Raw genomic sequence first — 14,207 nt, 5'->3', positions numbered from 1 at the left:
GACCAGGCTGGTCTCGAACTCACAGAGATCTGCCTGCCTCTGCCTCCCGAGTGCTGGGATTAAAGGCATGCGCCACCACCGCCCGGCTAAATGCTTCCTTTTGTAAGAGTTGCCTTGGTCATGTCTTTTTCACAACAGCTGAACAGTGACTAACACAATGTATGATTATTATTATTATATTAAATTATAATTTCATGTTCCAGCAGTAACTTATGTTACCAGCTTACAAAGGCTTGTATGAATAATACATTAAATGATAGGATAGAAATAAAGTATGACTTATGGTTAATTTTATGCTAACAAGATTATAGTGTCCAGATACTATTATGGAAGTATTATATAGACTTACAACCTGTGGTCATCATCTCTTCTGACATCAAAAGGTGGTCATCAATAATGTGGGTAACAGTCAACCAATCAATTCAAGGCTTTCAGGACAGAAACAGTTTCCCCAGAGGAGTGTGATATGGGATTCTCCTCTGTCTTATTGGTTATAAAAGAAGCTGGCCAATGGCTAAGTAAAGCCAGCTAGGAAATCTGAACAGAGATATGGAGAGAGAGTAGGTAGAGTCAGAGATGCCATGTAGGTGCTAAAGGAGAAAGATGCCAGCCAGAAACCCGTAGGCCACAGCCTCGTGGTGATTCACAGATTAACAGAAATAGGTTGATTTAAGATGTACGAGTTAGCTAGAAAGATGCATAAGCTATTGGCCAGTGTTGTAATTAATATAGTTTCTCTGTGATTATTCATGGGCGGGTGGCCAGGAAAAGAATGAGCAGTCTTACAGGAGTGGGACTTCTGCTGAGTTTCCAAGTTGCTAGGCTTAGCCAGGCGGTGGTGGCACATGCCTTTAATCCCAGCACTTGGGAGGCAGAGGCAGGCAGATCTCTGGGAGTTCGAGGCCAGCCTGGTCTACAAGAGCTAGTTCCGGGATGGGCACCAAAGCTACAGAGAAACCCCCGTCTCGAAAAACAAAAACAAACAAACAAACAAAAAAAGAATCCAAGTTGCTAGGCTGCTGTACAAAGTTCACAAGACCACAGCATCCATTTTTGGTTTTGTATTTTTAGTCTTTTTTATTTTTAAGTCAGTGTCTCATTGTGTAGCTCAAACTGTCTTGGAACTCATTGTGTAGACCAGGCTGGCCTCAAATCCACAGAGATACATCCATCTCTGCCTCCCAAGTGCTGGGTTAAAGGTGTGCGCCAGCCACTACACCTAGCTCACAGCATCCATTTGTTTGAATCTGTAAATCTGTAAATTTGACAGTCCCCATAACCACATAAGCCAATTATTTCTAAATCTCTTCATATATGAAAATAATATGTAGTATATTTAATCGTCTTTATACGTATGTCCTGTTTTTGTGGGGAACTTTTATTTTTGTGAGGTGGTGGAAGGAGGTGAGTACCTGTGCCACATGATACCTGCTCTGGAGTCAGAAAGAGAATGGTTTTGTAGAGTGAGTTTTAGGGATCCAATTCCGGTCAGCAGGCTTTTGAAATACGTGCCTTTCTTTACTCACTGAGCCATCTCACTAGCACTCTTTGGGGTGCATTGACTGAGAGAATTCTAAGCAGCTAAGTAAAGCTAACTGTCTTTTTATCAAAGGGATAGACTGATCTGAACACTTGCCCTAGATAAACCAGGTATATCCAGAAATATAAGCCTTTATTTAATAACTTGCCATAATGGATCTCTGTATTACAGTGAAATGTTTAATGCTTCTTACTATTCCATATACTGTCCTCCAGGTCTGACATGACTGTAGCCATGCAGAAAAGCCTGTATGACGTGGGGCCAGTTCACAAGGCCAAACTCCTTCTCAAGACACAGTTAACAGTTGACTGGGAAGAATGACTCATGAGGCCCCTTCCCTTCCTGAAGATATATGGCAGTTAATAACAGTTGGTGGGGGCAGGGAGAGCTTACAAGGCCCCGCTCCACTGTAAGAATCTTGACAGCTGCTGTTTTCTTTAGTGGTGAAGATGCCTCAAAGTCACATGTGCTTTTGTAAGTAATTCCAACTAAGGGGATGTTTGTTTTCGCTGCTGCTGCCCTATGTAGACTGAGAAGGCTTTTGTTTACATCTCCCCGGGAAAAGCTCATATTATCAGATAATAACTGGCTATTAGAATTGCTTGTTATGAAATTCTTTTTTTTTTTTTTTTTTTTTTTTTTTTTTTTTTTTTTTTTTTTTTGGTTTTTTCGAGACAGGGTTTCTCTGTGGTTTTGGAGCCTGTCCTGGAACTCCCTTTGTAGACCAGGCTGGTCTCGAACTCACAGAGATCCGCCTGCCTCTGCCTCCCGAGTGCTAGGATTACAGGCGTGCGCCACCACCGCCCGGCTTGTTATGAAATTCTTGATAGGCAGTATTTACACCAAAAGACACAACTTAGGAAATATTGTAATGAAGGGATTTCCCGTCTGTCTGCTGTGAATATGTTTTATTACCAATGATTAGTAAAGAAGCTGCTTTGGCCTATGGCAGGGCAGAAGATGGCTGGACTGGAAAACTAAACAGTGCGGGAAGGAAAAGCAGAGTAAGACAGAAGCCATGAAACTGCCCAAGAAGCACAAGCCTTGTGGTAAAATATAAAATAATAGAAATGAGTGAATTTAAGATGTAAGAGTTAATAAGAAGCCCGAGCAAATACTCCAAAGAATATGTAATTAATATTAAGCCTCAGAGTGATCATTTTATAAGTGACTTTAGAACAGGCAGGTGGAGAAAACTGAGTACAGCGAGACTGGCCAGATGGAGAATATTTGTAGCTATAGTATTGACAGGAAGGTGTAAAAGATTGGTAAGGTCTTCCATGTTGTAAAATACAGTCCAGGGCTGACCACCTATTTTGATAAATAAAACTTGTATTATAACAGAGCATGCTTATTTGTAATTATGAGGTTGATGGAGGCATGATGAAGAAAAGCATCTCCAGAAGCAGAATCGTCCCTTCAATCAGAACAACTCTGAGTTGCAGTCATTCGATAGGAGAGGCAGTACATACATGGCATAGGGTTCTTGTGGTTATATAGTGTAGAGGAAAAGGGCCAGCCAAAGGAACACACTTAGACCAGAGCTAAAGAAACGTTCCTTGGCCCTGTAACCAGAGCCAGTGAGAGAAAAACACCCTGTGCCTGAAACTGGAGCCAAAAGGCTAAGAAGGACCAGTGAAAGAAACACACTTCAGCCCTGAAACCAGAGCCAAACCAACTTGACCAACTGAGCAAAAAACCAACCAATCCCTGAGCAGGAAATCTAGCTGATCTGAGCTTGCCCAAGATCAAGGGGATTGAAATCTGATCAATTCCCATCCTGGAAATCACCCTGTTAAAACTCCACCCCTAAGAAGCCCTATATAAGCCCTGTGCCTGTTCAGTTTGCTGCTGCCTTTTTCCACCCTGGCAGAGGCAATCACTCGCCTCTCCTGGATTCCTCTCTCCCAACACATTTCTTGAATGAGCTTTGACTGAGACCTTCTTTTGCTGGGGCAGGGAAGGAGCCTGGGCTGAGCATGACAAGGAGAGTGGAGCAGGATTCTAACATGTTCGCTAGGGAAAGTTTCTAAAGAGTTGTTACCCTCGGGGGACCTGACCAGGGGAAACCTTGCCCAGGAGCTGGGCTGTAAGCTGCTACACTTAAGAGTGACTTTGTGGTATTCATTTTCTCCCAATTGCCAGAATAGTTTTCCATCCAACTTGTAACACTTAGAATAGTGTAGGGGTTAGTCAGCTATAGTTATGTGCGTCTTGTTAAAACATTTTTTAAAAAACAAAAATTATCTTGTGTAAATTGGTCACTGGTCACACAGACCAGTCATAAATTTCTATACAATGTCCCTGACCTAAAGGTTTCGAGACCAGCCTGATGGTGTAACTGCTGTCTTTCTGCTTCTGTAAACAATGCTTGCTTGCGGCAGCCGTTCACAGCTGTCTTTCTGAGAATGTCATACAACTGAGGTTTTGCCTTTAAAAGCTCAAACAAATTGGGAGGTCAAGACTCCCTATCATTTGACTTATTCAGATCTCTCAGTGGTATCCTAACAACAGGACAAAAAGGAGAACCTGTGGGGAAGGATGAGGGCCAAAGGTCAGTTCCCTGCAGTCTGGAAGTGACAATAACCAGGTTTGGTGTGTGGCTCCCACGTCAGAAGCACCCATAGGTGTCAGTCAACCACTGTGTCCAGATTCTCAGTCCAGAGGCATTTAGGTCATTAACCCTTAAATACACACACAGTCTGTACCTGTATAACAGAGGCAATGTATAGGCACCAGAAAGCCTTCTAGGAGACAGTAGGCTAACCGCTGCAGATCATGGTGGGCCAGTGCTTCCACAGGCAACCACCTGGGGAAAACAGCGAGAAATCACTGAGGCATTGAAGGGCACCGGAAGCAGTGGAAACCACTTACAGAGCAGAGAAACTCAGAAATGTGCTAAGGGATTTAAGTCCAGTTTTCAGAGACAGCCTCATTTTCATTTGTAGCCCTAGCTGGCCCGGAACTGGCTTTGTAGGCCAGGCTAGCCTTGAACTCAGAGATCCGCCTGCCTCTGCCTCCTGTGTGCTGGGAATAAAGATGTGACAACAGCCACTTTATATCATTTGTTAAATGAGACACATATTAAGGATCAGAGAGCAATTATTGGTTGAAAAACATCTAATTTCAACACTCATGTGAAATGATTGACAAAGTGAGTCTCGATAAAGTTTCTACAGCTTCTGTCACTTAGTCTTGCTGGAGTCCTCCAAGCATTCACAAGGCTGAGGAAGAAGGATCATGAGTTTGAAGACAGTCTGGACAGGTCTCAACACTCAACTTCCCAAACAAGAGCTAGAGATGTAGTTCAATGACAGAATATTTCTCTATTATGCAAAAGTCTTGGTTTGACCCCCAGAACCACCAAAGTAAGTTGTAACACACAAGCAAATATTTTTCTTCCAAACAAAAGGTTTTACATATTTATTACTGAACTATTGAATGAACCTACCAGAGCACAGAAACAAAGAAAAAACTCATATCCCCAATAAACACACTCAGATATCCAGACAATGGTAAGGTTTTCAACTTGATGCAGTAAGTTAAAGGTGACCCTCAAACAGCATCAATACGCATGGCTCCTTAGAGACCCAGTTTGGTTCGTCTCCAGTGTCTCCTCTTGGAGTTGTACATGATTTTATTGCCAGTTCTCATCTGAATCCATTGTGGAATGGGACGATTTTGCTTTTGTTTCTTAGCCAGGACTCGCTTGATCCTGAATGTCTTGTGAGAAGCCATGGTGAAGAAAAGTCAGACAGGCACACACTGTGTGAGAAAGGCAAAAACGTATAGTCATTAACAAAAATGGATGATGGTACCTGGGCATGGTGGTGCATGCCTTTGATCCCAGCACTCGGGAGGCAGAGGCAGGATCTCTGAGTTCGAGGCCAGCCTGGTCTACAAGGCAGGTTTCAGGACAACCAGAGTTGTTACAAAGAGAAACCCTGTTTTGAAACAAAACAAAAAGAGGCATTCAAGAGGAAAAGCAAGTGAAACAATCACAACAGTTGAACTAGAAACAGGGGTTAAGCACCAAAAAATTCCACCAAGAATTCAACCAATAATTGGGAGCATACAGTTCTCAAGATCGATCTGAACTATACGTGACCCTGCCTAAAAAAACAAAACAAAAACCCACCAGAAAAACAAAACAGAGAGTGTAGGGAAGGGAAAGAAGCTGCTCAATTAGCTGATTCATTCCATCAAAAAATTTAATAATTGGGAAAAGGTTTCACTAAGTAATTTTCTTCCTAGATCAAAGAGTTGGCAGAAATATGTTAAGACTGACCTAAGTAACAGTCTCAAGCCTCATGGGTTAAAGATTTGTAAGCACATTTTTATGACATTTTAAATCCTTCCTCAAACAGCAGTGCCATGCACATGTGGGTATAAATGTTTGCTGGAAATTTAAATTCTTTTGCTAAAATTATCAACTATCTTTTTTTTAAAATTTCTTGCACCAAAAATAGTTTTAAAAATATTTAGCTAGATCAAAGACAAAAAACAAAAAAACAAACCCTAATTTTGATAATGCAATCATTTAATTTGAATAATTCAAGTCTGCTACAAAATGCAAAGATGAGCCAGACATGGTAGTGCATATTGTCAATCCCAGTACTGAGGAGGTAGTCATGGCAACAGTTCAATTTCTACCAAGTTCAAGTCCAGCCTCGTCTACACAGCAAGATCTCAGTCATCTAGCCAGTGAGAGCTACAAAGTTAGACCCTGTCTTGGAAAAAAGTGAGAAAGAGAACCTTTTTTTTTGTTATCAAAAGAAAAAAATATTTTACTAATGTAAAGGACAGTTTAAAACAGAGACAGAGAGCTGGAGATGAGAGTATGTATTCTTCCAGAGGACCCCAGTCCAGTTCCTAGCATGTGTGTCAGTTCACAACAGCCGACACACATCTGTAACATCAGTTGCAAGGGATCGATGCCCTCTTCTAACCTATGTGGGGACCAGGCACACACATGGTACACATACATACATACATACAAGCACTCATACACACAAAAATAAATCTAAAAATAAAAGTTAAAGGAGACAGAACAGCTGAAATTCTCCATCACAAAGGTCTCTTCACACAAATAACTTTTCCCACACATTGAACTCATGACCTATTTTATCTTTGAAAACTTGTATGCATTTCCCAGCTTTTACCACTGGTGGGGGAATGACTTACAAACAGAACATAGACTCCCCTAATGTGCCATCTGAAGTGGTTTGACTAAGAATGTTCCCTTCCCCCCACAAGCTCAGAACTGAATGAGCTTAGTCACCAGGGAGTGGCATTATTTTGAAAAAGATTAGGAAGTGTGTGGCCTTGTTGGGGGAAGTGTATCACTGAGGGTGGTCTGAGTTTTCAAAAGCTCAGTCTTTCCCCTCCCCCTCTTATCCCCCATCCCCCACCACACCTCCTGTGGATCAGGTTATAGCACTCAACTGCTTCTCCAGCTCCCGCCTGCATGCTGCCATGCTCCCTGCCATGATGATAATGGACTAAGCCTCTGAAATGTATGCAAACCACCAATTAAATGTTTTCCTTTGTAACAGCTGCCTCCGCCACAGTGTCTCATCATCTAAATATTATTTCCTATGCTGATTTGGTGTCTAAAGTCTGTAATCCCAGCTCACGGAAAGTAGAGTCAGGAAGATCAGGAGCTCCAGATCAGGCTGAGCTACATGAGACTTGAGTGAGGAAAAAAACAAAAGGATTAAGTGGAATTAAGAGCTTGGTATATAGTGCCTATATGTAATCACAGCCCTTGGGAGGTAGAAGTATATGAGAGAGTTAGTATATAGCACTGGCTAGCCTGGAACTTGCTAAGTATGCAGACCAGGCTGGCATTGAACTCAGAGACATCTGCCTGCTTTCTGCCTTCTGACTGATAGGTGGGATTAAAAGTACATGCCACTATGCCTGGCTCAAGGATATATTTTGAAACAAACATAAATTTAGTCATTGTATCACTCTTACTGTTTAGGATTACTTGTGAGAGGGTCTCATAAAGCTGGTAGGACCTCAAATTCTCTAAGCAGGTAAAGGTAGCCTTTAACTAGGGATCTTCTGGCCTCCCTATGGAAGACAGTTTATATGCTGTCTGGTATTTGAATTCATGTAAAACAGTGATTTTCAGCTTGTTCCTTGCCTTGAGAGATTCCATCTGAGTGCAGCCTCAGAGGCATCTCCTTTGGACACAAAGATACCACCTACCAAGAAGCACACACTGATAACTACTCAAAGGAAACAAAGCACATTGGAACCATATGGGCACGGGGGCGTAATAAAACCTTCTCAAAAACAAAACAAAGCAAATGAAAACCAGACCCCAAACATACTGGACACATGACATCAACAAAAGCCTTCTATTGGATCCCATTAAGACTCAACACCGCCCTGGTGCCAGTACCAGTGACATGCCATCTGACCACCACGCATGCAGGACTGATGGGAACTCCAGCCTTGTCATCTCACCTTGAAGGTGTTATGCCTCCGTTGGTTAGCTCTGCTCACCCTAAAGCTCAGCTATGTAAGCCTCTAGCAGCTCTTCAAATGTGTTTCTTAACATTTTATCTGACCAATGGTTTTGATACGTAGTAGGATCGGTCAAGTGGCTGATACGGTCATTCCCATGAAGAGTTGTCATCTCTAACTTGTATCTTGTCAGACTCCTGCTGATCCCAAAGGTATGGTGATCACATCTTTCAAAGATGAGGCTGGCAACTAGTTAGGTATTAACAAACTCTGGAGAGCACTGGAGTCAGGGGCCCCAGGAGCCACAGAATCAACCTCGTGTAAAGCAAAGGCCCGAAACTGCAGTACTCTTAATAAATGGCCCCAGGGACAGAACCCGAGTCACACCTCTGGCCCTATGGGAAGATATGATATCCTGAATTGTTCAGAAACTTGTAACTAGATTTCTAAACCAGGTGCAAAGCCCCAAACTCTATAACTATCAAAGAAGAGACTTTCTAATAAAGAAAAAGGGTCTATCACTGTTTCCATCTGTAAACAGGGCTAGGGATGTGGCTCAGGTGGATAGCCGTATGGCATACAGGCTGCCCAAGCACAGCGTTGTGTAAACCAGCCTTAGGATTTGTAATTCTAGCGTTGCCGAAGTAGAGGAGCAGAAATTGGTAACGTCTTGCTGGGCGGTGGCAGCGCACGCCTTTAATCCCAGCACTCGGGAGGCAGAGGCAGGTGGATCTCTGCGAGTTCGAGGCCAGCCTGATCTACAAGAGCTAGTTCCGGGACAGGCACCAAAGCTACAGAGAAACCCTGTCTCGAGAAAAAAAAAAAAAAAAGAAATTGGTAACGTCTGAAAGGGAAATGGGGGAGGCCAGAAAGGGAAGGGGTAGATGAGAAGGGGTAACAACCTGAACTCAGGAAATAAAAGTACAACCATGTTAATCAAACCTACTTATTTTGCAGATTGAGTTACAATGAACTAAAAGGAACTTGTGGGTTTTTTTTTAAACAATTAACTGAGAAATAGTGTTTCCTCTTACCTCCGCTGAGTGTACAGGTGGAGACACAACAAGCTGAGCACCCGACTCTGCTGGGTTTCCTAGAAAAAGAAGGGGGTATGTCAAAGAGAGTTTTTCTAGGAGTAGGGAGGCACAGGCCACACACGGGTCACTCACGGGCGGCAGTGGCGCAGGTATGGCCCAGGCCGAGGCCTGCGACACCACACAACAGCCGAGTCCACCCCACCCACCTGCGAGCGCTACACAACGGGAGCCCTGGGCCGCACAACGGTAGCCCTGGACCGCACAACGGGAACGCAGGACCGCACAACGGGCGCCCCGGACCGCACGCCAGAAGCGGTTCCCAAAGCCTCTGGCAGTTAGGATAATGGTGGCCACCGGAAATCCCGTCAGGCTTCGTGGCTAGGAAGAGGCGGTGGATGTTAGTACGCATGCGCAGAGTGCGCAAAGCCCTCAGCGTCGGCTTCAGGCCTAGGAGAACCCTGGGCTGGGATGGGGTGAGTCTTGGTGTCAATCGGGTGGATACTCAGCAGAATGCCATTGCTTGCTAGTCTGTCCAGGATGGCAGTTGGAACTCTTAATGCCGCAGGAGCGGGATCCAGAAACTACACATACCTTTGCGCAGGAGGGAAGTGCTCACCTCTCGAGTGTTACAGGAACAGCGCTCTCCAACCGAAGACTCAAAATTGTTACTAGTTGTGGATCATCTACAGATAAAAGGGTTGCAGACATGAAAAGAGTTAGGAAATAACATGTCATGTGTCCTGGTGACGCTTGTTCATAATCCTAACAGTTGAGAGGTAGATGATACATTAAAAGAAATTCAAGCTCATCCATGGCCACATAGCAAGTTCCAGGGCATCTTGGGATACGTGAGAGACCTTGTTTCAAAAGTAAAATCGCAGCCGGGCGATGGTGGCGCATGCCTTTATTCCCAGCACTCGGGAGGCAGAGGCAGCCTGATCTCTGTGAGTTCGAGACCAGCCTGGTCTACAGAGCAAGAACCAGGACAGGCTCCAAAGCCATAGAGAAACCCTGCCTCGAAAAACAAACAAACAAAAAAAACCCTCTGTGTGTGTGTGTGTGTGTGTGTGTGTGTGTGTATTAAAATCTCCGGGCAGTGGTAGCGCACGCCTTTAATCCCAGCACTCAGGAGGCAGAGACAGGTGAATCTCCATGAGTTCGTGGCCAGCCTGAGCTACAGAGTGAGCTCAAGGGCAGGATCCAAAGCTACAGAGAAACCCTGTCTCAAACAAACAAAAAGTAAAAATTACCCATCAAAGCCAGGTGTTACCATCAGTTACTTATGCCTGTAACTAATCCTAGCAACTCAGGAGATGGAAACCTGTTGAAGAATCCAGCCAAGGCTTCTGACCTCAAGCTCATATTTATTCAGTACCCACATAAAAGGTTTTGTTGATGTTGGAGTTGTGTTCTTATTTTTTTTCCACATTGTCACAGATCATAAACATTAAAGAGTTGTGGTCATGGTGTCTCTCCACAGCTATAAAACCCTAACTAAGACACCACCCCAGTGGTCAACTATCTTGGGCGAGGGCAACTAATTCCTAATTAACCCGGTCTGTAGTAATTCCCAGGCTACTGTGACCCATATTCCTCCAGTTGCTACCTACCCCCTTAAAACTGACAAGGCTTCTCCCACTGCCTGCTCTTCTCTGCCACCTGAGAGACAGCCCAGCCGTCGCTTTACTGTGCCTTCAATTTGAAATGGAAAGGCTGATCTGTCCTGAACTGAGCTGTTGGTTATTGCCAAGCAGTGAATGCCACTATTGCCCATTTAGAGATTTCTTGCCATGCTGGACATTGTTGTGCTTCTAAGGCATCACAGCTAGGTAGGTGTAGAAATTTCTTCCCCCTCTTGGCAGCTTACATAGCACTAGTAGTATGAAAGATTTACCCTTACGGATGAGGTTTTCGGGTCAAATACCTGAATCCTGTGTCTGAAGTGTATGGTTGTAACGGTTTGCTTTGTCCCTTTAAGAGACAAGCCATGTCTACTCCCTCCCAGCCTCCCAAGGCAAGCTGATCTTCAGCTTCCAGCCTGAGTCCCCTCTCTTTTCCATCTCTCCCCCGAAGAGGCTTCTGCCTCTCTCCATTTCCTCCTCTCTCTCTCTCTCTCTCTCTCTCTCTCTCTCTCTCTCTCTCTCTCCTTCCCCCTCCTTCCCTTACTCCCTCTCCCCTTCCCTTCCATCACCCACTAAATGAATATCCAACCTCACTCTGCATTGCATGCCTATCAGTCTGTCTCTCACCCACCTGGGCTGTGGCTCCTCGTGGGACTGGCTGCTCGACTGAGGTCTCTCACCCACTGCATGGCTCCCTGCCTGGGACCTGCTGCCTTCATGGCCCGTGAGGCCTGCTGCCCACTGCAGCCACTTGGGGAATGGCGCCGTTTTATTTTTACCATAACACTTTAACCAGAAATGAGGTGATCAATCAAATCAAATCTTATGATGACAGAGAGGAAATTCAATTCTTTACCCCAGTCCTTTCTCTATGCAAATCTAAAGCTCAAGAAAGTTATGCTTAAAATCATAGCACTTGGGAGGCAGAGACAGGAGGACCAGAGAAGTTCAAAACCAATCTGGTCTACATAATGACTTTTAGGGTAGCCAGGGCAATATAGCCAGATTCTGTCTCAAAAATCAACCACTTCCATAAAAGGTTTGTCTACTGACACAGTAAGTCAGATCAAGCTGAATGGAAAAAGCATAACAGGTTTATTTAATCAAACAACTCCAAGGCAGGATCTCTAGTCATTGCCTGAGAAACCGCTCCCACAGAGGAAAGCAGGGAGACTTTATAGGTTGTTGGCAAAGGGTGATCACATGTCTTCTGCAAACTGGGGTTGTGCCCAAGTATGGTCAAAAGCTGAACACTTTAGGTGGGGACTTGGGCAACTGGCAACTTTAGAATTGCCAAAATGTGGAACTGGGCCTTGGGTGCCTTTCCTTTGTTTGGTGATTCTCTGAGTGGGCAGGGTTTGGAGAGAGACTGGAACAGGGTTTTCTGGATCTTGCAGGGGAGAGCTGGAGGTTCCAACAGACCATAGGCAGATACACAAGTACTTTTCTGAGGGTCAAAGCTCAATTATGAATTTTATTATTCTTTCTGGTGCTTTGTCCTATTCTATACTTTTTCTGTTCTGTTCTTCTATCCTGATGTTTTCCTCCTTCTTGTCTTTATTTTTTCCTTTGCAGCTTATATACCACAGCAAAATCTCTCAGCAATATAAAAATTGCAATGTTGTTACATTCTATTTTTCAGGTGAATGATTCCAATAAAAACAAGTTAAAACCTGCATGTAAAATACCTTACATGATTAACACTTCACATGTTACAAAAAATTATCTCTAAGAACACCCATACATTCAAGACCAAGCAATTTGTTATAGATTAACAAAGTCTAAGCATGCAAGATATTTTTCTCAGCCAGTTCTTTTACTGGCAGGTTACATTTTGCTGTTATAAAGGAAAGATCAGTCCTTTTATTATTTATCTCAAAAGGTAATCTTAAAAAAATCTTAAAAGAATCACAAATCTAAACTTTTACATGTGAAAACCAATCAGTCTGTTCTACTTTAAGTCCTCAGGGTGCATACCCACTGTAATGGATTAAGTAAAATGCTGTGAATTCCCAAGTGGCTGTAGTGGGAAGCGGGTCCCGAGACCATGCCGCAGGTGGGCAGCAGGTCTCTGAAGTGGAGGCAGGCAGTGGGCAGTGGGTCCCGAAAGCAGCCAGTCCCAGGCAGGGACAGTTTCTGCAGTGGGCCATGAGTCCCAGGCAGGAAGTCCCAGGCAGGTGTGGTGGGGGAGAGACCTTGATGGGGCAGCCAGTCCCATGAGGAGCCACAGACAGATGGGCATGCCATGAGACCACGCTGCAGGTCTCTGAAGGTGGCTGGTTCAGGGCAGGGAGCCATGTGGTGGGCAAGAGAAACAGTTAGGCACACCATGCAGAGTGAGGTTAGATATTTACTTAGTAGGTTATGGAAGGGAAGGGAAGAAGGTGAGAGAGAGAGAGAGAGAGAGAGAGAGAGAGAGAGAGAGAGAGAGAAATGGAAGGGAAGAAGTAGGGAAAAGGGAGAGACAGAAACTTCCTCTTCAAGAGAGAGATGAAAAGAGACTCTGTCCCTTTAAGAGACAAGCCACGCCCACTCCCTCCCCAATCCACCAAAGCAAGCTCATCTTCATGTGGCTAGCATAGATAAGAACAATGGGTTAATATAAGCTACAAGAGCTAATAAGAAGCCTGAGCTAATGGGTCAATCAGTTTTATAACTTATGGAGATCTCTGTGTGATTTTCTCTGGGACTAAAGGGCTGGGGGACTAGGCAGGACAGAAACTCCAATGAGCCTGGCCCTCATGTTACAAGGTACTTCCCTTTAGATGCTGGACCTCCCTGGGTGGTGTCAGCTTATTGCTTTTCCTGGAACCTGGTGCTGCCTGCCATGGTAGCTGTACAGCCTGGACCCCATGAGTGGCCAGGCTGCCATAGGCTCCACATGGTCTGGGCCCCATTATGTGTGGCCAGGTTGCCCTGGTCCCCCCAAAATTGTTCTCTAAGATTTTCTACCTCAAAGTCATTGACAAAAACATCTTAACATAACTTTACTAACAATCTACATGTACAAATTCTTTCTAATGGTGGTGTTTGGATCACTAATCTGTTCCAGCAGCAATACTTGGAAAAAGTCAATCACTATTATTGTAAGTACCAGTAACATGGCCCAGAGAGGAACTAGAACCCCCCTGAGAGATTTCGTACAACTCATAGATTATGAGGGACACAGTGACCATGAAGATAACAACCAGCGCTATGTTTAATAACAGCATGAGGTCCTTAGGACACATAGTCTTCCAGGTTCTGCCTCTCCAAGGCTTACTCAGGTGTGACTTTCCTGATTGCTCGGTTATGTCCTATGAATTCCACAGCTGTTTGTTGGTCCCATGGCATGACTCCTGACAGTGCACCATTATGCCCGGCTCATTCATTTTGTTGTTGTTCGATCTATCTATCTATCTATCTATCTATCTATCTATCTATCTATCTATCTATCTATCTATCTATCTATCTACCTACCTACCTACCTATCTATCTATCTATCTATCTATCTATCTATCTATCTATCTATCTATCTATCTATCTATCTAT

General features: G+C 44.1%; 1 protein-coding gene across 1 annotated transcript; it reads right to left on the bottom strand.

Annotated features, from left to right (window-relative positions):
- Positions 1–5,024: 5,024 nt before the first annotated feature.
- On the bottom strand, positions 5,025–5,278 carry LOC101996490 (60S ribosomal protein L39-like). The gene has a single exon (XM_013347174.1). It carries the CDS (start codon positions 5,276–5,278, stop codon positions 5,123–5,125), a length of 156 nt encoding a protein of 51 aa, XP_013202628.1. The 3' UTR covers positions 5,025–5,122.
- Positions 5,279–14,207: the final 8,929 nt, after the last annotated feature.

The sequence above is a fragment of the Microtus ochrogaster genome, chromosome 7 (genome assembly GCF_000317375.1).
Source record: "Microtus ochrogaster isolate Prairie Vole_2 chromosome 7, MicOch1.0, whole genome shotgun sequence".
NCBI lineage: Eukaryota > Metazoa > Chordata > Mammalia > Rodentia > Cricetidae > Microtus > Microtus ochrogaster.
The sequence above is the reverse complement of the archived record's forward strand: the minus strand, read 5'-3'. Positions and strand labels throughout refer to the sequence as shown.